The 24,911-nt window shown below is 41.7% G+C and overlaps 3 protein-coding genes across 4 annotated transcripts in view; 2 read left to right on the plus strand and 1 right to left on the minus strand.

The window, feature by feature from the left end:
• Positions 1-14,728, minus strand: part of nt5dc1 (5'-nucleotidase domain containing 1) — a 25,204-nt gene extending 10,476 nt beyond the window's left edge. Inside the window, exons 1-6 of the mRNA XM_060884126.1 lie at positions 14,412-14,728; positions 13,436-13,527; positions 13,173-13,244; positions 12,456-12,565; positions 12,058-12,137; positions 11,889-11,970 (exon numbers count right to left, since the gene is read on the minus strand). Of these exons, the coding sequence (XP_060740109.1) occupies positions 11,889-11,970; positions 12,058-12,137; positions 12,456-12,565; positions 13,173-13,244; positions 13,436-13,527; positions 14,412-14,504 (529 nt within the window). The 5' untranslated portion in view covers positions 14,505-14,728. The remainder of the gene's footprint in view (positions 1-11,888; positions 11,971-12,057; positions 12,138-12,455; positions 12,566-13,172; positions 13,245-13,435; positions 13,528-14,411) is intronic.
• Positions 5,034-11,740, plus strand: col10a1b (collagen, type X, alpha 1b). 2 transcript variants are annotated; one of them, XM_060883970.1, is made up of 4 exons: positions 5,056-5,101; positions 5,262-5,327; positions 5,714-5,842; positions 9,466-11,740. In XM_060883970.1, exons 3-4 carry the CDS (start codon positions 5,734-5,736, stop codon positions 11,319-11,321), a joined length of 1,965 nt encoding a protein of 654 aa, XP_060739953.1. In that variant the 5' UTR covers positions 5,056-5,101; positions 5,262-5,327; positions 5,714-5,733; the 3' UTR covers positions 11,322-11,740. The 2 variants fall into 2 exon arrangements, with proteins under 2 accessions (XP_060739954.1, XP_060739953.1); XM_060883971.1 differs by lacking the exon at positions 5,262-5,327 and having other exon boundaries at positions 5,034-5,101.
• Positions 14,729-18,987: 4,259 nt separating the features above from the next.
• Positions 18,988-24,911, plus strand: part of frk (fyn-related Src family tyrosine kinase) — a 14,479-nt gene continuing 8,555 nt past the window's right edge. The window contains exons 1-2 of the mRNA XM_060882729.1: positions 18,988-19,619; positions 20,671-20,792. Of these exons, the coding sequence (XP_060738712.1) occupies positions 19,243-19,619; positions 20,671-20,792 (499 nt within the window). The 5' untranslated portion in view covers positions 18,988-19,242. The remainder of the gene's footprint in view (positions 19,620-20,670; positions 20,793-24,911) is intronic.

The following is a 24,911-nucleotide window of genomic DNA, read 5'->3' on the forward strand; positions in this document are numbered from 1 at the left end:
GTCTATAATCATCTGTCTGTCTATTTCTCACAGAACAACCTCCAAGATCCCAACAGTCTGCTTTAAAGCAGCTCATTCCACAGAGACAGCCCTTCTGGATGTCTCTGAGAAACTACATGCTGCTACATCAGCCAAACTGTCATCCGTCCTTATCCTCCTTGACCTTTCAGCAGCGTTTGATACGGTCAACCACAAGACTATCTTGTCCACCCTCAGGAGTCTTGGGATTTGCGGATCAGCTTGGGAATGGTTCACTTCCTACCTGGAAGGACGCTCATATCAGGTAACATGGAGGTGGAGAGACATCTGCTCCACACAGACTCTCCACTGGCGTCCCACAAGGCTCAGTACTTGGTCCTCTTCTTTTCTCCCTGTATACTCACTCTCTTAGTGAAGTTATTTCCTCACATGGGTTCTCTTACCACTGCTATGGTGATGATACACAACTTACCTTCTCTTTCCCACCCTCAGATACCACAGCTTCTGATCGGATCTCAGCATGTCTGGCAGATATTTCATATTTCATAATCCTAACAAAACTGAACTGCTGATCATCAGGTGATTCATCCCCAGGTCATGATCTTGCTATATCCTTGCACAACGATCTGATCTCCCCTTCAGCCACAGCTCACAACCTTGGGGTAACCATGGACACTCTGTCCTTTTCCTCTCATGTTGCTAATGTGACTCGCTCATGTCGGTTTCTTCTCTACAACATTAGAAGGATTCGGCCATTTTTGTCCACACAGGCTGCTCAGGTACTTGTTCAGTCTCTTGTCATTTCTAGACTGGATTACTGTAACACACTGCTGGCAGGTCTACATATGAACACAATCCGTCCTCTGCATATGATCCAAAATGCAGCTGCACGGCTTGTTTTCAACCTGCCAAAGTTCTCCACACCACCACACTGCTGCGATCCCTCCACTGGCTTCTGGTAGCTGCACGCATCAGATTCAAAACACTGATGCTGGCCTACAAAGCCAAAAATGGACCATCTCCCTCTTACCTCAAAGCCCTCATCACTCCTCACACTGCACCTCGCACCCTCCGATCTACCAGCACTGCTCCACTGGTCCCACCATCTCTCAGGGTAAGAGGGAAGTTTACTACAAGACTCTTCTCTGTACTGGCACCAAGGTGGTGGGATGAACTTCCCCTAGAGGTCCGGACAGCTGAGTCACTGGATTTCAAGCGGCGGTTGAAGACCTACTTATTCAGGAAACACTTCAACTAGAACTTCTTTCCTTCTGCATTAAAAAAAAACACCTTTGACACTTTTTCATTGTAACTCTGAACAAATGTTTTAAACTCATGGTATCTTAAGTATGTGACTTAGTGATCCAGCATTAATGTATTCAATGTTAGAGATTTAAGCACTTATGTACGTCGCTCTGGATAAGGGCGTCTGTCACATGCTGTAAATGTAAATGTTTAAGGTGTGGTGTGCTGCCATAAACAGTGGTGCATTGTGGGTAATCCTGACTCGTTAACTCAGATGAGAAAGGCGTGTTCAGAACATAATTAAACATCAAAGAACTTCTAACAGACAGTAAACACTGACTTACACAACGCATACAGAGATAACACTGAGTACACTGATTACACACACACACACACACACCTCTCTAGATGAACACAGAATGTGAGGAGAATAAAGCAGTAAATCTCTGCTTATCTTTTATATATAAATTGTCACTTTATTAGGAACAGCTGAGCTGATGTCACTTTATTAGGAACAGCTGAGCTGATGTCTGAATGGAGACTTGTGGTGTGACTCCTAACTGCAGACACATGAGTGCTTCTTGTCTCAATCTCTCTTCCAAACATCTACAGCCTCCAGCATGAAAACACACTATATCACAAAACATATCAGTCTAGTACCTGAACGTGGATATTCTGACTCAGGTGGACACCAATGTAGATCTGATAGAATGCAGTGCATTGTGGGAATTCTTGAGCACTCTGGAGATTCTCCATTCAGCCTTGAGACATGACTACAAATCAAAAGACACCTAAAATTGTGCACCACATAGTGAAAGTACTGTGGATTGGGACACAGTATAATTATAACCATGCTGAGGTGCAGGTTATGTTTAAAAAAAGGAAGTGTTTTGCTGATTGCACAACAATATAACGATATAATGATATGATGATCATTATAATATTATAATTAACAATGATTATAAAACTGTTTTTCTTTTCACAGACAGCGCACACTAACACTGCAGCAGTGAGTGTGTGTTTAAAGCTCATTCCATAGCTTAGTGTGTATTTATGGAATAATATGAAACAAAAGTCTCCAGCACTTGACGTTATAACGACACCTCATCATGTACTTTATCTGACACAGAAGCAGGACATGAAAGGTGTTTTATACTTATGGGATTTTCATGAACACCTTTTTGTGTAAATATTAATACAAACGATATGTGAATAATGAATAATAAACTAGATCTGGATAATTAGCAGAAAGTTGCACTGGGAATTAAACCTGCTGTAGAAAACTGTGTTAAATAACATTCAGTCTGTTTTCTGTGATTTGGGTCTAAATCTTTACTGCAATTTTAGTATTCTAAACCTCAATCACATGGAGAAAAACATTCTCAATATAACAGTTTTAGCCTAAATATACACACACACACACACACACACACACACACACACAGTGTTCAGAATTCTGGGTAATATATTTAAACTTGTTTCCCAATAACCCGTGTAAGTGCACACACACCCAGCGTTTATGAAGCTTAGGCAGCTTTTAGTGGGCAAGTGGCTTTATTAAAGCACTAAATCTGTACTAAGATACACACACACACGCACACACACACACACACCACTGCTAACTTTAGTCTCCCCGCTAAATTGTACACACTTCATCAACCTGCAATTATTTTTACCATTCAGCTTAAAGAGTTCACGTGTACGTGTGTGTGTGTGTGTGTGTGTGTGTGTGTGTGTGTGCACATCTGTATGAGGGTCCTGAGTTTTGCTGGCCTAAAGTACACACACACAGGGTGAGTTCGTGACCGGCTCTCATACACAATCTTAAAGGAAACGATTAAATACACAATTTTGTGCAGCAGAATGAACAAAATGTGTGTAGAGTGAAATTGTGTAAAGGTCATAAACCGGTTTCTGGTGTATCAACATGTGTGATGGTGGTGGTGATGGTGGTGGTGATGGTGGTGCAGTGTGTGATGGTGGTGCAGTGTGTGATGGTGGTGCAGTGTGTGATGGTGGTGGTGATGGTGGTGCAGTGTGTGATGGTGGTGGTGATGGTGGTGCAGTGTGTGATGGTGGTGCAGTGTGTGATGGTGATGAGGATGGTGGTGGTGATGGAGCTGGTCACTGGAGCTGGCTCTGAGACCAGCCACTGAGACGCAGCAATAGAATCCACACGTGTTAGTGATGATAGAGAAGAATAACCATGAGCATAAACACTCACTAATGAGGAACTGAAGCATTTGGAACAAAACCTGTGATTGACAAAAGAAGTGAAATTTGCTTACAAACAAAAAAGTAATTAACACTGAAATTAGTGGGAAGAAGAGTGAGAACGTAATGTCTGGAAAGTGAGAGTGGGAGAGTTTAACTAAACCCCTTCATTTAGCAGATTAAACACACAGACACACACACACACACACACACACACCACATCAAAGAGAAAGAAGATGAGTTCTCTAGAAGAATCATTCTGAAAGAATGAATTCTGTGTGTGTGTAGTGTGTGTTTGTGTGTGTGTGTGTGTGTTTATGGGGACTAAACACACTCTTAATGAAAGAAATATGTGACAATTTTACCTTCTGAATTTTTTCCAACAGCAGTTAAAAGTCATGATAATATTTCAAACACCCGTGAACAGAAACTGTATCTGTAGCAGAAGTCTAATGTTAACGTTGTTCAGTTAGCTGTGACGTCTGACGGTCTCGGAAACGTAACAGACCAAACTGGAATTTGGATTAAAGTTTAAACTTCATTAAACTACATTTAGATAATCTACGAGAAATCTAGATTGGTATCTCAAGTTTATTTACTCTTGTTCTTGTTGTAACTGAGCAGAGATTTGAAACGCTAAACAACTAAAAGCTCAGAGTCAATGGGATGAAAAACTCCATGTTGTTTGTCTTTACACGTCATCAGGGTCCAGTCCATAAATTACACAGAGAAAGAGAGAATGCATGTGCTAAACCCATGACAATGATTTACTGTAATTGTTAGCATGAATCTAAATCAGGGTCTTGAAGGTTTCACTGACAGTTCGGTATACCACAGTATCCGAAAATACCCCCGAGTCCGGCCGTTCCCACTCAGCCAAAGTAAACCACAATCTCCGCCCCCTGGTGGTCCAGACTCCAATTACGTCTTATTATTTTTACGCAAACAAATAATTAAATAAATATAAACAGTGTCTGATTTTACACTTCAGCTCCAAATAGACTTAGACAGGATTAACTCCAGAATGAAATTACTTGGTTTAATTTAGCTTGCGAAAAAGTAAAGAGCAGTTGTAAAACAAGACGAGGCTCCAGACCTTCTCACTCATCACACACTTAAACACACATCTCATTGTTAGTGTTACCCATCACACAGAGACAAGCCCACTTTAGGGAGAATAACATTATTATGGGGAAGATACCAGAGTGTATATTTTATATGATCTGCTGAAATAACAGACTTATCGATGTGAAAAATAATAAAGCCGTGAGGGATATAACATTAAAAAACAGATATTAATGTTGGATGAAAAAGTTTCAGAATTTGAAAGGCATCTATTTTACATGAGCAGAGAAATAAAGACAAAAATATCCATGAAATGTATTTATCCTGAATTTCCCTTTCTCTGTGTAATGATAGCTGTGTTCTGCTGAGGGAGAGGATAAGTACGGGTCTGAGGAAGGGGGGAAACACCACACCATCCTGTTCTTGCCCTCACCACTGATGCTACACCCTTCATTATGTGTGACATCACAGGGAAAGTGGAGGCGGAGTCAGAGATGCTAAAGTGTATAAAAACCCCTAAATCTAAAATGACACACACACAGACTCTATACATACACACACACACTCCGGACGTGAGATACAGAGTGTCAACCTGAAGGTGAGTACAGATGCACACACACACACACACACACACACACACACACACACACACAGCTTGTACATGTAGGAGAATTAGCGGTGAATTTATGATATTATTGTTGTACAGAAACATCACAATATTTCACAGCATGTCGTTAATGCCAGTTTGCTGGTTTCAGAAGGAGGGAGTGTAGGTGGGACTCCATCATAAAATCTGTTCGCCTGGCCAGATTTAAACAAGAATAGTGAGTTTCATTTTATATTTAAGATAAAAAATATAAAAATATCTTGATAAATTATTCTGTGACGTATCAGCCGACACATCTCTGAGTCTGTCACATGTTGCCTTTAAATTAGTGTCTGACATTCTGCAGTGAGTGAGCGCAACAGGTGACCAAGCAAAGGAATGAAGCAAAAATTAGAAAAAATCTGAGAACTAGAAACACACACACACACAGACACACACACACACACAAACAAGCAGAGAAGAAAACAAGGAAAAAAATGATCACCTGTGAAATAGAATCACTTCAGTTCATGCTAATGTTAAAACTAATGGTGTTTGTGTGTGTGTGTGTGTGTGTGTGTGTGTGTGTGTGTGTGTATGTGTGTGTGTGTGTTGGTGTTGTAGTTAGGTGCAGGGTGACAGACATGGAGCTGCACACAGTGTGTGTTCTCCTCCTGCTGGCTGTATGTGTGAGAGCCACACCTGATCGCTACTATATCAAAAAACAGCAGTCATTTCCTGTCAAGGGCCAAGGTGAGTGTATACACACACACACACACACACACACACACACACACACACACAGTACACTGAAATTGGTGAAGGCATGAAAGACAAACAGACTGTGACTATAGTCAGTATAAAGTGAAGCAGTTGATTCCATCAATGTGTTAATCTTAAACATTTTAAAATGTAAAACAACTGTGTGTGTGTGTGTGTGTGTGTGTGTGTGTTCATCGGGTTAAACAGTTGTGTGCTTTTATACTCCACTGAGTAAAAAAATATAGCTTTGTTCTGATGCTGAAATAATAATCTGATTTACTTAAAGCTGTAATAAATTGAGGACTTTTATTCTGTTTTATAAAACACACACACACACACACACACACAGAGTGACACACACCCTGCACAACACATACACACACAGAGTGACACACACACCCTGCACAACACACACACAGAGTGACACACACCCTGCACATCACATACACACACAGAGTGACACACACCCTGCACAACACATACACACACAGAGTGACACACACACCCTGCACAACACACACACAGAGTGACACACACCCTGCACATCACATACACACACACAGAGTGACACACACCCTGCACAACACATACACACACAGAGTGACACACACACCCTGCACAACACATACACACACAGAGTGACACACACCCTGAACAACACATATACACACACACACACAGAGTGACACACACCCTGCACAACAGAGTGACACACACCCTGCACAACACATACACACACAGTGACACACAACCTGCACAACACATACACACACAGAGTGACACACACCCTGCACAACACATACACACACACACAGAGTGACACACACCCTGCACAACACATACACACACAGAGTGACACACACACCCTGCACAACACATACACACACAGAGTGACACACACACCCTGCACAACACATACACACACAGAGTGACACACACACCCTGCACAACACATACACACACAGAGTGACACACACACCCTGCACAACACACACACACACAGAGTGACACACACCCTGCACAACACATACACACACAGAGACACACACACTCTGCACGACACATACACACACAGAGTGACACACACCCTGCACAACACATACACACACAGAGTGACACACACACCCTGCACAACACATACACACAGAGTGACACACACACCCTGCACAACACATACACACACAGAGTGACACACACACCCTGCACAACACATACACACACAGAGCGACACACACCCTGCACAACACATACATACACACACACACACACAGAGTGACACACACACACCCTGCACAAGACATACATACACACACACAGAGTGACACACACACCCTGCACAACACATACACACACACACACACACACACACACAGAGTGACACACACCCTGCACAACACATACACACAGAGTGACACACACACCCTGCACAACACACACACACACACACAGAGTGACACACACCCTGCACAACACATACACACAGAGTGACACACACACCCTGCACAACACATACACACACACAGAGTGAGACACACAGAGTGACACACACACACTGAACAACACATACACACACACAGAGTGACACACACACCCTGCACAACACATACACACACGCACAGAGTGACACACACCCTGCACAACACATACACAAACACAGTGACACACACCGCGCACAGCACATACACACACACACACACACACACACAGAGTGACACACACCCTGCACAACACATACACACACACACAGAGTGACACACACCCTGCACAACACATACACACACACAGAGTGACACACACCCTGCACAACACATACACACACACAGAGTGACACACACCCTGCACAACACATACACACACACACACAGAGTGACACACACCCTGCACAACAGAGTGACACACACCCTGCACAACACATACACACACACAGTGACACACACGGCGCACAGCACATACACACACACACACACACACACACACACACACACACACAGAGTGACACACACCCTGCACAACACATACACACACACACACAGAGTGACACACACCCTGCACAACAGAGTGACACACACCCTGCACAACACATACACACACATAGTGACACACACCCTGCACAACACATACACACACACACAGAGTGACACACACCCTGAACAACACATATACACACACACACACAGAGTGACACACACCCTGCACAACAGAGTGACACACACCCTGCACAACACATACACACACAGTGACACACAACCTGCACAACACATAAACACACAGAGTGACACACACCCTGCACAACACATACACACACACACAGAGTGACACACACCCTGCACAACACACACACAGAGTGACACACACCCTGCACAACACATACACACACACAGAGTGACACACACCCTGCACAACACATACACACACACAGAGTGACACACACCCTGCACAACACATACACACACACACACACAGAGTGACACACTCTGCACAACACATACACACACAGAGTGACACACACCCGGCACAACACATACACACACACACAGAGTGACACACACCCTGTACAACACACACACATAGTGATACACACACTGCATAAAACACACACACACACACACACACACACACACACACACAGAGTGACACACACCCTGTACACATTACTACAAAAATCTCTACATTAGACAAACTCTGAATACTGATGTGTGTTCTCAGTATTAACACACACCTGACACTGCACATTCAGTAGAGTATAGTTACACACTCAGCATGATACACACCCCGTATGAGTTTAACCACATAAACAATAACTTGAACAATTTAGTCTGGAAAATTGGTTTAAATTATGGGGAGGTCAGGAAAATGATACAGGAACACCAAAAATGTTTGTGTGAGAGATTTCAACAAATCTGTAAAACTCTGTGACACGTACACACACACATACACACATATTCCCATGAGGTTTATACACAATAAAATGGCTGGTAAACACCAGCATGCTGCTCTATGTGGAAGGTGTGATTTAGAGTTCAGTGATACTGAACACACTTCAAATACAGTGTTTAAATTGACCTGCTTAACCACAGGAGCTGAAATGCTTTTAGCCTTAACTACAGCCAGAGAGAAGTGAGGGACGCGTGTGGATCATCTGACTCTCGTCACACAAACAGCACATGATCACTTGCTGAATTAATAAAACTTCAAGTATACCATGAATTATGCTCATTCACATACATCACAATAGAACATTTTTTAATCATTATTACCATTTTGTATACAGACATAGAGCGGCAAATGTTTTTGACATTTCTTTATTGAATGTCTAAAGCTCAGTTCATTACCAATACATTCATAGCACAGTGAGTTTGTTCTAAAGCTCTACACAGAGGTCACACTACCAGCAAGGCTCCTAATTAAAAACAACTGAGGTCATAAGATCACTACACAGTGTGATCCTGTTACCAGTGCTAGTGCTCAAACAGAGAGGACAAAGAACCCTTAACAGGTGAATCTAGTTCATGTAAAAATGTTCTGATTCTGTTATTTATGAGACATATTGATGAAGTAACTAATAAGTCTTAGCATTCTGTCATCTTCTCTAATCATATTTAACTCTGTTCTAGAGCTTTCAGGGGCTCCAGGTATTCCGGGAGAACCTGGCCCCCCGGGTCCGCCTGGTCTCCCTGGCCCCCCAGGAATGAGCATGATGGGTAAGCAGGGACTACCGGGACCTCCTGGACCACCTGGACCGGCAGGATATGCTTCACCTGGAAAGCCTGGAAGCCCAGGTGCACCAGGAAAACCAGGTGATAACGGAATACCTGGAGAAAGAGGACATTCTGGGCCTGTAGGACCCCAAGGAGCAAGAGGACCTCCCGGAGCCCCTGGCAGCCCAGGTCCTGCTGGTTTCTCTGCTCCTGGAAAGCCAGGACCTCATGGTCTACCTGGGGCAATGGGACCTAGAGGAGAACCTGGTTCGAAAGGACTTTCAGGTATTCCTGGCCTACCTGGACAGAAAGGTGAACCAGGTCATGGTGTGCAAGGACATCCTGGTGGACCTGGCCCAATTGGTCCAGCGGGTCCTCCAGGTCAGCCTGGTCAACCAGGAATTGGAAAGCCTGGCGCAACTGGATACACTGGAGAACCTGGAAAGCCAGGTATGCCCGGTAGAGTTGGGGCTCCAGGTCCCATGGGTGCACCAGGTCCAAAGGGACACCAAGGAGCACCAGGTATAGGTGCACCAGGTAATTCCGGTCAAAACGGTGCTCCAGGACTGCCTGGTCCAATGGGACCTAAAGGTTTTCAGGGACCAGCTGGACAACCCGGAGCTCCTGGTCTTCAAGGTGTTGGCAAATCTGGTGCTCCTGGAATTCCAGGAAACAGAGGTGCACCTGGTACTCCAGGTACACCAGGACAGAAGGGAGAACCTGGTACAACAGGATTTACAGGTCAGCCAGGTGCTAGTGGGCCTGTGGGTCCATCGGGTCCACAGGGTGTTAGGGGATTTCCAGGTGAGACAGGTCCACAGGGACCTAAAGGTGATGCTGGTATTATTGGGGCACCTGGCGCAAAAGGTCAAAAAGGAGATTTGGGGCCACAGGGCTTTACAGGCAAACCAGGTATTCCAGGAGCATCAGGTCCACAAGGTCCTCATGGTGCTACAGGATATCAGGGTCCCAAAGGTGACAGAGGTTATACAGGGGCACCAGGCAGTCCAGGGGCTATGGGTCCAACTGGCATGAAGGGCCATACTGGTCCACAAGGCATGCCTGGAAACAGGGGTGAAAACGGCCTTCCTGGATCAAGGGGACCAATGGGGCCAGCAGGAACAAGTGGCTCCCCAGGAGCCAAAGGTATTCCTGGTCTCCCTGGACCCCCTGGCCCAGCTGGCCTGGTAACCAAAGGGCTTTCTGGCCCACAGGGTCCCCCAGGATTCCCTGGTGCCAGAGGTCAGGATGGTCATCCAGGTCCAGCTGGACCTCCTGGCCCACCTGGTCCACCAGGTGAGACTGTTTATTATAGTGAGAAAAGCATGCCCCTCAAATCTGAGGTGTACCCGGTCAGTCACGACCTGATGAAGCCACGCATGTCAGCCTTTACGGCTCTTTTAACCACAGCTTACCCTAATGCAGGAACACCTATCGTGTTCAACCAGATTGTGTACAATGGAGAGAACCACTATGACCCTAGCACTGGGGTGTTTACTTGTCAGGTTCCAGGATTTTATTACTTTGTTTTCCACATGCACGTAAATGGGGCTAACGCTCTGGTTGCACTTTACAAAAACAATGAGCCAGTGGTGTTTTCCTATGACGAGTATAATAAGGGCTTCCTGGATCAGATGTCAGGTAGTACTGTACTCATGCTGCACATGGGCGATACAGTCTATGTACAGGTTCCAGATGACCAGTCCAATGGCATCTACGCAGACAATAATGTCCACTGTTCTTTCACTGGTTTCTTGATTGCATCAACGTGATTGTGATGCAAAATAAATTAAACCTTAAATTTTTAAAGTAAACATTTGTTTTTCTTTAAAAAAATGCTCTTCACAGTCTTTCAATAGTTGCTAATAAATGTATTGGGTCAACCAAATGTTTATCCATGTGAAAGAAAAGATGTAACCCGTTTTTATTTCAAGAAAAAACACTTAGTGCTAAATCATACAAGACCACGATGCTCTGTATTTTCTAAAGGTCTTACAACATGATCGCTTGTGCGCTTGTGTTTTCAAAACTTGATTTTTTTTATGAAATTTCTTGAGCACCTAAAATCTACATGTATAAAAATTTACTGAAGTAAAAACTTATTGCATTTATTTGCAAAGTTAACAACGCACGAGATGTCTCACATTATATACATCATTGTGATCGACCAGAAATAAAAGTTGAAAGTGTTGAGTGTGTCCGAGTGTTCTTCCTAAATAATTGTCCTGTTTTATACCACGGTAAAAGCAGTAAAGTTGAAAAGCTCCTGAACTTTTCATCTCAGTATAAATTCAACATTTTTCTTCTCTTCAACTAAAGAGATGAAATCGTCTACATACCTCTGAAAGCAGACGTATTGTAGTTATGATCAATGGCAGCCACCATGTCCTTCCAAAATTCTGGTGTGACTTCTTTTCCTTTCTGTTTAACAAAAAGAAGTGCATACATTGAATAAACTAATTCTGCATGTAAATGACAAAAATCCATCACACATGTCCTTGTCTTTACCTTTTTCATCAGGTCCACTACCCGAGCACAGAGCAGAGCTCCTGGTAGGTCAAAGTAGTTATCATAAAAGTAGTATTTAGCTGCAGAAATTAAACAAAGGTCTAAGTCACAATGATGATGTTTTTTAAGAGTCTATCTATCTAATTTCCTGTGTATTGTGTGTGTGTGTGTATGTAGTCACATTTAGAGTAAATGTGTAACTGCAGTGTGGTGTACAGTAGGAGTGATGTGTGTGAACAGTTGTGTGATTCAGCTGGTAAACTGTGAAATGTACGTTTCTTTATATAGGTTGTCATGGCTACATAGTGTGTTAAAGAACACCATCATCTGATGGTGCTCTCAGCTATCAGCTCAGGTTATAAAGGAATAGATGTGTGAGTGTTTGCTATGTACAGTACCAGATCGTGTGAACGTAGTGTTGAGGCTGTTAAAGTGTTTCCATTGTCTTTTTGGGCCGTAGGTCTTTATCATCTCCTCTGTGCTCAGGGACCGTGTTCCGTGAGTTGCTCTGAAGTCACACCAACACACCAACAGTCACATTCTCAGGGCAGGTGTTAATGCTGTGTTACTGCTGTGTTAATGTCACTTGATGCTCCCTGGAATCTACAACTACATAATGCTGCTAATTTTAAGCTAATAAAGGTGAATTCAGATGATCTATTATTACTAATCTAATATAATTACTAATCTAATAATAATCTAATACTAATCTTCCCTCAGGCAATCCATCTGAAGAACACTTGACATACACAGAACACACAACACTATTCTTACATTATTTACTTAAAACACAGACTTACTTATTTATATTTCAATTTGCACATTTTCCACTGTACAGACAACTGTCTATATTATATAAGTGTTCATGTCAGTGCCGTTCGGTTACACTGTGGAGCTTCTGTACTAGAACAAATTCCTTGTATGTGAAAACATACCTGGCAATAAAGATCTTTCTGATTCTGATTCTGAACTAATGGTAAATTATTAGTCATTTTCACAAAACAGATCTCCAAGTGTTTCTTAACAAGTCAATCAATTACAAAATAAAAAATGTCTAGTGTTTGTTCCTAAAAAATAAAGTGTTAAACACATTAAACACAGTGTTCTCATTTTACCGTAGCACTGTTCCATCCTCAGCTAGTTTGATCAGGTTTCCCTCTTCTAAATCCACCACCAGGCCTTTAAAACTACACACACAAACACACACACACACACAAACGGGACAGTGTGTCTGCTATGTAAGTGTTTAATCTCATACAAAAAGACCATGCAATATAAATCCAAATTCAACTATTATGATGTTTATAACACTTTAAGCTAAACTGCATAATAACAAAATAGCAATACGCGAACACACAAACACACTCACACAACTCACCAGAAGTCCCAGGTGTCTGGAGTCACATTCAGCAGATCTTTATCATAGCCCTTATGCTCCACCAAAAATCGAGCAAAACTTTCATATATTAGCTGTAAACACACACACACACACACACACACACACACACACACACACACACACACACACACACACACACACACACAGGGTCTAGTTAAAAACTTGGCATGTTCTCTCAGCTCTCACTTCTGACCAATAAGAAAGCAGCACTTACACATTATGAAGTAGACTTTAGCAGCAGACTGGAGATCTAATAATCTAATTGTGGACCACATGCTGACTTCAGAGTTAGTTAGAGTTTGTGTTGAATTTATTGTAACTTTGTGTTATATGTAATAGGAAATTACTGCATTAAATCTCCCATTAGTATTTCGCTTAGTTTAGTAATCCATGGTGAGGTCTGTGTTAGGATTTAAGTGTTTGCATTATATATTTGCGTTATATAAAATATAGCACATTGATGTTGATGTAAGATGTCAATGCTTTCCAGCTGAATCATATCACAGAAACCAGAGAGGACACACCATCATTATCAGAGTGCATCAGACACCATTAGACATAATCACAGACCATCTGACACATATGAACAACACTAAAGCCATCAAAAGGCTTAGAGAGCATCAGACAGCATTAAACCCAACAGAGACCAATAGTGATCTTCAGATGCCTGTGGAGCACTGATTTATCTACAGGTCACTTGTTCTAATGACATCACAGTGAAGATTTACTCGTTAATAATCATTAACCCTGGCCTGCTACGCTGGACCTCACGCAAACACACACACACATTTAGCCTGGAGGATTGGTATACTGTAGCTGCATTGACATGAGGATGATGAGGATGATGATGATGAACATGAACATGCCGTCTGTGGTTCTGTATTCACACTCATTCTGCAGTAGAGAGTGAGAGAGCAGTGTGTGTGTGTGTGTGTGTGTGTGTGTGTAAACTCACTATACAGGTCTCCTTCAAATGATACCGGCACAGTGTGTGATCCAGATCAAAGCCGATGACATCACAGTCTTCCAGAGAGAAACAATCACTCATGGCTGATTATAATTATAACTAAATATGAATTAACTCAGACTGCAGAAAACCGGAAACCGGACCGGGTAGAGGAGCTTCTCTCTCTCTCTCTCTCTCTCTCTCTCTCTCACACACACACACACACACACACACACACACACACACACACACACACACACACACACACACACACACACACACACACACACACACACACACACACACACACACACACAGAGGTAGCGTTGTAATCTTTCAGTATTTCATGCGGTAATGTTCGGATTTGGTTTTATTTAGCCTTATAATGTTGTGTGCATCATCACAGTGTTGTGTCTGTTTTTTATTTTATAATACTCCGTTTATATAGTTTATATAGTTTATATAGTTTATTTGTACGTTTGTTAATCTATTCAACAGTTTTGTTTTTATTCAGGCAGTTCCGGTTTCAGTCATTCTCAAGTATTACGCATGCGCGAAGCCTGACTACGTCGTCACGCTCGGCCTCAACGTCATGTGTTTAAATTTTGCTTACATTTATTTTGGTGTTTTAAGTATTTTTTCATGCACGAGTAATAAAACAATAATGTATTATTCTAAATACACTGAGTAAAGTAATAAAGTAAGTTTTTATATTCTACAGTTTTATTTGTCATCCTGTTATAGCAGCTATAAACAATCTCTCTCTCTCTCTCTCTCTCTCTCTCTCTCTGTCTGTCTGTCTGTCTGTCTGTCTGTCTGTCTGTCTGTCTGCCTCTTTCTCTCTCTCTGTCTGCCTCTTTCTCTCTCTCTGTCTGCCTGTCTGTCTGCCTCTCTCTCTCTCTCTCTCTCTCTCTCTCTCTCTCTCTGTCTGCCTGTCTGTCTGCCTCTCTGTCTCTCTCTCTCTCTGTGTGTCTCTCTCTCTCTGCCTGTCTGTCTGCCTCTCTCTCTCTCTCTCTCTCTCTCTGTCTGCCTGTCTGTCTGCCTCTCTGTCTCTCTCTCTCTCTGTGTGTCTCTCTCTGTCTGCCTGTCTGTCTGCCCCTCTCTCTCTCTCTCTCTCTCTCTCTCTCTCTCTCTCTCTCTCTGCCTGTCTGTCTGCCTCTCTCTCTCTCTCTCTCTCTCTCTCTGCCTGTCTGTCTGTCTCTCTCTCTCTCTCTCTCTCTCTCTCTCTCTGCCTGTCTGTCTGCCTGTCTGTCTGTCTGCCTCTCTCTCTCTCTCTCTCTCTGCACATGCGTGGCAAAAGAGTGAGCGTGGCATGTGGAGCTTGTGAGAGCGGTTTGCATTTTGCCAAATTTTTCCTTAAAACATCTAGGAGTAATCTAGTGTGTGTGTATTCTAGCGTGTGAGTGTGAGTGAGTGTGTGTGTGTGTGTGTGTGTGTGTGTGTGTGTGTGTGTATGAGCAGCATGGTGTCTCCGAGCACAAAGCTGTATGAGTCTGACTCACCAGCAGGGTGTGAGGGTATCTCATGCGGTAATGTTCGGATTTGGTTTTATTTAGCCTTATAACGTTGTGTGCATCGTCACAGTGTTGTGTCTGTTTTTTATTTTATAATACTATGTTTATATAAGGTGAGAGGTGGTCAGCTCCCGTCAAGCTGCAGGAGAGCCGTCCTGACCCTGTTGCCTAAAAAGGGAGACCTGACCCACCTGAAAAACTGGTGCCCGGTGTTACCACTGTGCACTGACTGCAAGCTGCTGTCAAAAGCATTAGCATCAAGACTGACGAAAGTGATGGAGCAGATCTTTCACCAGGACCAGACCAGAAAAACTGGGAAGGTTCTGTAGAGCATGTGAAAGGCAGACTGAGCAGGTGGAAATGGTTGGTCCCAAAGATGTCCTACAGGGGGCGAACGCTGGTAACCTCGCTGTGTCGTTCCTCTGGCACAAGCTAGCCTGCGTTGATCCTCCACTAAACCTGCTGGCAAACATCCAGGCCCTGCTGGTGGATTTCTTCTACACTGGATTCCTCAGAGTGTTCTTCATCTGCTGAAAGAGGAAGGAGGGTACGGACTGGTCCAGCTGTCCAGCAGAGCTGCAGCATTCTGCCTACAGTTCATCCAGAGACTCCTCACTGGACCCAGAGACTTAGTATGGAGAGCAGCAGCCAGTGGATTATTACGCACAGTTAAAGGACTGGGGCTGTACAGAGCCTTGTTTTTTATGGACACAAAAATGCTGGACGTTTCTGGATTACCAATGTTTTACCGTGGACTTTTTAAAATCCGGAATAAGAATATCTGGAACGTTTTTAAAAAAACAGAACAAAGGCTATCATACATTACACTGGTTGCTGGAGGAGCCTCTGGTGGACGGTGGGCGACTGGACATCTCCAGTGTGACCGTTCCCGCACTGTCCAGAAGTCTAATCTCCTTGGGCATCGTGACGCTCCAGGAGCTCGTAAACATCACGGGGTCAGACTTGTCGAGGGCAGAGGACTTGGCATCGTGTATGAGACTGACGTCCCTGCGTGTTGTCAGCCAGCTCCTACACCGCTGGAGATCTGCACTAACATCAGAGGAGCGTGTTCAGCTGCTGGATTATCATCACACAGAGGCTGGTCCTACAGAGGATGAACCCTTTCCCAAGCTGAACATCACTCCTGACCTCGGCGGGTGTGAAGGTCCCCTCCTGGAGTGCCGGGGTGAGGCGGAGATGGACTTTGGGTCAGTGACGGTGAAGCTGCTCTACAGAGCCTGTGAGTGTGTGGTGTGTGTAGAGTGTGTGGGTCGACACCTGCTCCAGGTTACAGTCACTGTTTGTGTTTTTACTGAGCATTTTATGGTTGTTTTATGTTGATTTTACTGTTCAGTGTTTTATTTTTGGTTTTAAATACGTTAGGAAACACAGGTTCAGGTGCTAACTGGTTAACTTCATCTTCGGTCAAGCGAAGATGGCAATATACCTGAGCCGGAGAAACCAGATTACACAGAACACTGACTGTGAGGCCACGACGATGCTGAAAAGGATTTTAATTGACTTTAATTTTTACAGAAGTATGAATGGATGTGTTTAAATGTGTGTGGTGTTGGGAGAATGTTTTGTGCTCTGTGGAGGAAGGAGAACTGAACTTTGCACCAGAGTTAAACTAATCACTCATGTTTTAGTCAATGTAGAAACCATCTTAACATCTTTATTTATTTATTTATTTATTTATTTATTAATTAAGTCACCATGAATTTTTATGATATGTGACTTGTGTAAATAAAGTGTTGTAAAAAGTAAAAAAAAGTCTCTCTCTCTCTCTCTCTCTCTCTCTCTTTGTCTGTCTCTCTTTGTCTCTCCACTTCTGTCTGTCTCTTTGTCTCTCTCTCTCTCTCTGTCTGTCTCTCTCTCTCTCTCTCTCTCTTTGTCTGTCTCTCTTTGTCTCTCCACTTCTGTCTGTCTCTTTGTCTCTCTCTCTCTCTCTGTCTGTCTCTCTCTCTCTCTCTCTTTGTCTGTCTCTCTTTGTCTCTCCACTTCTGTCTGTCTCTTTGTCTCTCTCTCTCTCCGTCTGCCTCTCTCTCTGTCTGTCTCTTTGTCTCTCTCTCTATTTCTCTTACTGTCTCTCTCTTTCTCTGTCTGTCTGTCTCTCTCTCTCTCTCTCTCTATGTCTCTCCCCCTCTCTCTCTCAAATGAAGTGGTAGCTGAATAGTTAACCCTAACACAAGTACTAAGTTGTCTAAATGATATAAAGGTGTCTCTCTGTATGTGTGTCTGACAAACACTGTAAATGAAAGTTAATTACAGTGTAATAGTCAAATTGATATAATATAATATAATATTGGAATCTCAGATATGAGAAAGTCTTCACCTCCCTAACTTTCACCAAATTCACGCTGTAAGTCAGGAGACTAACACTGGGGTCCTGGGCTAACATCCTCTGTGACTTTATTTCTGACTGTGTTTTCTTTCTCCTCTGAATTACCTGCAGATTTTGACCAAATTCAGCCTTCATCTGATGGTTATAATGTAGATATACCTGCCTGTGATATACCTGCCTGTGACAAGGATGTGGCCTTGTGTTGTGCTGCCACTGGCTATGTTTATTCTATTGTTGGTGACCCCCAGCAGGATCTTCTGTCTGAACCCATCACATGTGTCACACAAACATGATCAGAAGGGTGTGAGTTTGAATCCCTGTGCAACCAAGCTGCCACTCCTGGGCCCCTGAGCAAGGCCCTTAACCCTCAGTTGTTCAGCTGTGTAAATGAGATAAATATAATTCTCCTTGAATAAATTTGGATAAATTTGGATAGTTAATAAAAGTTGGATAAATAAAGTGATCTCATTTAGATATCAGCGACTGTATTTTATTGATGATTATGTTTATATTTATAACATTCCTCCTTTAATACACTGCACAGAAACAGTTCAGAAGTTACATGACGTGAATCGTACATTCCTTGTTGTGAGAGGCATGCGGGTTTTTCTTGTGTGTGTGTGTGTGTGTGTGTGTGTGTGTGTGTGTGTGTGTGTTAATCACCTCAACAGGTACAGCCTGTTTTTGTAGTTCAGAGTTTCACCTGTTTTTCTCTGACTCATGAGGAAACTCTGCCAGTTTAACGGGAAACAATAAAATCTCGTGCGTTTCACGGCCTTCGGACTCCGTTCATTCCACGCGTGGCTCAAAGGGTTTGCGGTTTACCGGATAATTTTCAGTTAGGATTAATACCTGTTAAAGAGTGTATGAAAAAAATATCAGGGACACAAAATGGAGCGCGTGCTCTCCGTGGTTGAGTCCGTTTAATAATCATTTTCTTTTGTCGGTGTATAATCACATTGGTCCGTGATTTCAGGTAAACATGTCGGTCCAACTGTCGGACGTGTGGGAGCGCGTAGTTGCGTGCTGCCTCACGGTGTGCCCATGTTCCCAGAGGAAGCTTGCTCAAACCCGCAAGGACGTGATCGGGAACCAGAAAGCTAAGCCGGAGGATCCGGGGTCGCGCCCATTGCCCACTTTACCCTCTCCACCTTCTGCGCGCATGTATACCGCACTGTGGGATTACACCGCGCGCACCACCGAGGACCTGAGCTTCCGTGCCGGGGATCAGCTGGAGGTTGTAGACCAGAGCAGTCCGGACTGGTGGGTCGCTCGAGCGCTGTCCGGAATTTCCACCGGCATTCAGGGCTACATACCGGCCAACTACGTGGCACCGCTCGAGAGCCTCCACGCAGAGCGGTAATATATATATATGTATATATAATTAATAATGATAGAGTAATAATAATAATTATATGCCGTTTTATTGCTGTATTTATTTAAACTCATGTACAATGTGCAATTTTCAGCCCGAAATCTCTGAGTGTAAAATAACTCCTTGGTTCTGATCTGCGCTCTTGAAGCTCAGAACAACATAATTTAGTGTTTTTGTGCCTCTGCGATCAGATACATGTGGCCTGATCTTTAAATCCCACTCGTCTGATTATCCAATCATGTTTCTGTTAACAGAGAATGTGTTGATTACAGTGATTTCTAGGGTTTAGCTCAACACACGGAAATGTACAAATCAGAAGGTACTGAGTCATTTCCTAGAAACTATAATCAAACGTTTATGTTCTCACTAATGATCAGGTTTCTGTTCAAACACTTCATTAACTCAGTTTATTAACCCTAATAATAAACAGATGAAATGTTCTGTTTTTAAGGACAGAGTTAAATCACTATTGGTGCAGTGGAGTTTATTTATGGATGAAGTCTCCAGTATAAATCCAGTTCATTTCTGACACCGATGATAGTTTGTGTTATTAACGTATAGAAGCTATAATGACTTGTTCCCTCAGCAGCACCTGCTTTATTACTCGATTGGACTCATGAGATAAAACTTTACTGAGTGTCTGAGTGTCACAGATGTTTTCATAAATAATAATATAAAGACATTTATATTGTGTGTGTGTGTGTGTGTGTGTGTGTGCGTGCGTGTGTGTGTGTGTGTGTGTGTGTGTGTGTGTGTGTGCGTGTGTGTGTTTGAAGGCTGAAGTGTGTAAATGATCTACACTAAATCAGGAAGTAATTTTTCTCTCTGTTAAACATTTGTGTGTGTTTGTATCTCTGTGTGTCATAAATCACACTGTACTACACACACACACACACACACACACACACCTTCTTTACATGCTGCAGTGCATTATGGGATATTGTTTCACTTGTGTTACACTTTACACACCGAAACACCCAGATGTGATTTCAGGTTTGTATTCCTTTGATAATCTGATCTTGTGTTTGTGTGTAGGTGGTATTTTCCTGATACAAAGCGTCTGGATGCAGAGAAGCTCCTTCAGGCAGAAGGAAATGAACATGGTTCATTTCTCATCCGAGATTGTGAGAGTCAACATGGGGAATTATCACTGTCAGGTACACACACACACACACACACACACACACACACACTACGGCTCCAGAGGGTGTGAGAATCAGGTTCTGCAGCACTTCTGTAATTCATTCAATTCATTAGGCTCTTCCACTGCAGGAACCTTTTCCAGAACCATGGACTTCAATTCAAACCTTAAGCCCTACTTACAAACACAAGACCTTCCTCATTCTCATGAAATCCTATCAAACAAATGAGGTTCTTGTGATAAGTTCCAGAATCATGCTTCATCAGCAGTGATTTGTGGTTTGTAAATGCTGTAGACAGTTGGACTGAAACATTGACTCGGAGATGGTTGGTGCCTCTGGTGAGTGCATGCAGTTAGTACAGCTTAGGTTTGGAAACATAAGTAGTAAATAATTCAGATTTTCTTCCCAATAACAGCAATATATTTCTGTTCTTAATGTGTAAGAGAAGTAAATGTAGCTCCTTGGTGGCCTTGGGAATGGACATAGTGAATTTGATCCATAGCCATCCACAACCAGAAGTCCAAGAGGGCAAAACTGACCCTCTGTGTGTGGGAGGGGCATACACATGCTCTGCTGTCAATCACAGTGTGGTTTCAGTGAAGAACAAGTTCAGGATATCCAGGACCCAGTGTCACATGGTCAAATTATATAACAACCAGTGCACTGTGGAAAGTGATTTGGATTCTTGTTGCTCCTGTGTTTTTGATCCTTTCACTTACACACACTCACTAATTTTACTCAGTTATGCCATTAGATATTTAAGAATACTTTCAAAGTCCTTTCTAGCAAGCAGGTGAATTCTCTAAGCTCTGTGATACAAACACAAACATGAAGTAAGAAAATAAAAAAGATAGAAATATAAGAATAACAATTAGGAACCTGAAGGACAAGTTTCTGTCACACTGTACTTAGGAATGTAAAACTAGACTATTTCAAAGGGCCACAATGAATGAACGGAGTCCAAAGTACTCGTTTTGTTCAGGATGGAAATGACAGAAGTAAAGACTCTTAATTTGTCTTATGGATTCTTGGGTTAGTGAATAAACACAGAGTTTCTTAGTACTTCTTATTACAACTTGTTTCTTTCAGGAGGCAGGAAGAGGGAAGACTTTATAGTTACAAGTTAATAAATCTAAAATCATCATCAAAGGCAGGGTCAAAAGAAAGGCGTAGGCCAGATAATCAAACAGATAATCAAACAGATTATCAAACAGATAATCAAATGATCAAACAGATAATCAAACGATCAAACAGATGATCAAACAGATGATCAAACAGATAATCAAATGATCAAACAGATAATCAAACGATCAAACAGATGATCAAACAGATAATCAAATGATCAAACAGATAATCAAACGATCAAACAGATGATCAAACAGATAATCAAACAGATAATCAAACAGATGATCAAATGATCAAACAGATAATCAAACGATCAAACAGATGATCAAACAGATGATCAAACAGATAATCAAACAGATTATCAAACAGATAATCAAATGATCAAACAGATAATCAAACGATCAAACAGATGATCAAACAGATGATCAAACAGATAATCAAACAGATTATCAAACAGATGATCAAACAGATAATCAAACAGATAATCAAACAGATGATCAAACAGATAATCAAATGATCAAACAGATAATGAAACAGATGATCAAACAGATGATCAAACAGATAATCAAACGATCAAACAGATAATCAAACAGATAATGAAACAGATGATCAAACAGATGATCAAACAGATAATCAAACGATCAAACAGATAATCAAACAGATAATCAAATGATCAAACAGATAATCAAACGATCAAACAGATGATCAAACAGATAATCAAACAGATGATCAAACAGATGATCAAACAGATAATCAAACAGATAATCAAATGATCAAACAGATAATCAAACGATCAAACAGATGATCAAACAGATGATCAAACAGATAATCAAACAGATTATCAAACAGATAATCAAATGATCAAACAGATAATCAAACGATCAAACAGATGATCAAACAGATGATCAAACAGATAATCAAACAGATTATCAAACAGATAATCAAATGATCAAACAGATAATCAAACGATCAAACAGATGATCAAACAGATAATCAAACAGATAATCAAACAGATGATCAAACAGATGATCAAACAGATGATCAAACAGATGATCAAACAGATAATCAAACAGATGATCAAACAGATGATCAAACAGATAATCAAATGATCAAACAGATAATGAAACAGATGATCAAACAGATGATCAAACAGATAATCAAACGATCAAACAGATAATCAAACGATCAAACAGATAATCAAACGATCAAACAGATAATCAAACAGATAATCAAACAGATGATCAAACAGATAATCAAATGATCAAACAGATAATCAAACGATCAAACAGATAATCAAACAGATAATCAAACAGATGATCAAACAGATAATCAAATGATCAAACAGATAATCAAACAGATAATCAAACGATCAAACAGATAATCAAACGATCAAACAGATAATCAAACAGATAATCAAACAGATGATCAAACAGATAATCAAATGATCAAACAGATAATCAAACAGATAATCAAACGATCAAACAGATAATCAAACGATCAAACAGATAATCAAACAGATAATCAAACAGATGATCAAACAGATAATCAAATGATCAAACAGATAATCAAACGATCAAACAGATAATCAAACAGATAATCAAACAGATAATCAAACAGATAATCAACAATCAATCAAACAAAAGCAGAAACTAAAGTAAACAAAATCAGAGAACAAGAGTCAGACCAGATAGATGCTGAACATAGAAAACTTCACAATCTGTGTGTGTATTAATTCCAGGTGTGTTTGTGTGTGTGTGTGTATTATGTCCGTGTGTGTGTGCGTGTATTAAGAACAGGTGTGTTGTGTTTGTGTGTATTAAGCCGTCGCGTGTTTGTATTAAGTCCAGGTGTGTTTGTGTGTGTATTAAATCCAGGTGTGTTGTGTTTGTGTGTGTTAAGTCCAGTTGTGTGTCTGTTTGTGTGTGTGTATTAAGTCCAGGTGTGTTGTGTTTGTATTAAGTTCAGGTGTGTTGTGTTTGTGTATGTATTAAGTCCAGTTGTGTTTGTGTATGTATTAAGTCCAGTCGTGTTTGTGTATGTATTAAGTCCAGTTGTGTTTGTGTGTGTATTAAGTCCAGTTGTGTTTGTGTGTATTAAGTCCAGTTGTGTTTGTGTGTGTATTAAGTCCAGTTGTGTTTGTGTGTGTATTAAGTCCAGTTGTGTTTGTGTGTGTATTAAGTCCAGGTGTGTTGTGTGTGTATTAAGTCCAGTTGTGTTTGTGTGTGTATTAAGTCCAGGTGTGTTGTGTGTGTATTAAGTCCAGTTGTGTTTGTGTGTGTATTAAGTCCAGGTGTGTTGTGTGTGTATTAAGTCCAGTTGTGTTTGTGTGTGTATTAAGTCCAGGTGCGTTTGTGTGTGTATTAAGTCCAGTTGTGTTTGTGTGTATTAAGTCCAGTTGTGTTTGTGTGTGTATTAAGTCCAGTTGTGTTTGTGTGTGTATTAAGTCCAGTTGTGTTTGTGTGTGTTAGGTCCAGTTGTGTTTGTGTGTGTATTAAGTCCAGGTGCGTTTGTGTGTGTATTAAGTCCAGTTGTGTTTGTGTGTGTTAGGTCCAGTTGTGTTTGTGTGTGTATTAAGTCCAGGTGCGTTTGTGTGTATTAAGTCCAGTTGTGTTTGTGTTTGTGTATGTATTAAGTCCAGGTGTGTTGTGTATGTATTAAGTCCAGGTGTGTTTGTGTGTGTATTAAATCCAGGTGTGTTGTGTTTGTGTGTGTTAAGTCCAGTTGTGTGTCTGTTTGTGTGTGTATTAAGTCCAGGTGTGTTTGTGTATGTATTAAGTCCAGGTGTGTTGTGTTTGTATTAAGTTCAGGTGTGTTGTGTTTGTGTATGTATTAAGTCCAGGTGCGTTTGTGTGTATTAAGTCCAGTTGTGTTTGTGTGTGTATTAAGTCCAGGTGCGTTTGTGTGTATTAAGTCCAATTGTGTTTGTGTGTGTATTAAGTCCAGTTGTGTTTGTGTGTGTATTAAGTCCAGGTGCGTTTGTGTGTATTAAGTCCAGTTGTGTTTGTGTTT

Source organism: Tachysurus vachellii, chromosome 12 (assembly GCF_030014155.1).
Source record: "Tachysurus vachellii isolate PV-2020 chromosome 12, HZAU_Pvac_v1, whole genome shotgun sequence".
In the NCBI taxonomy this organism is placed as follows: domain Eukaryota; kingdom Metazoa; phylum Chordata; class Actinopteri; order Siluriformes; family Bagridae; genus Tachysurus; species Tachysurus vachellii.

Coding starts and splice junctions, on each gene's coding strand:
- col10a1b (XM_060883971.1), top strand. CDS start 5,734: ATGGAGCTGCACACAGTGTGTGTTCTCCTCCTGCTGGCTGTATGTGTG. Junction 5,843..9,465: donor ATTTCCTGTCAAGGGCCAAG/GTGAGTGTATAC, acceptor ACTCTGTTCTAG/AGCTTTCAGGGGCTCCAGGT.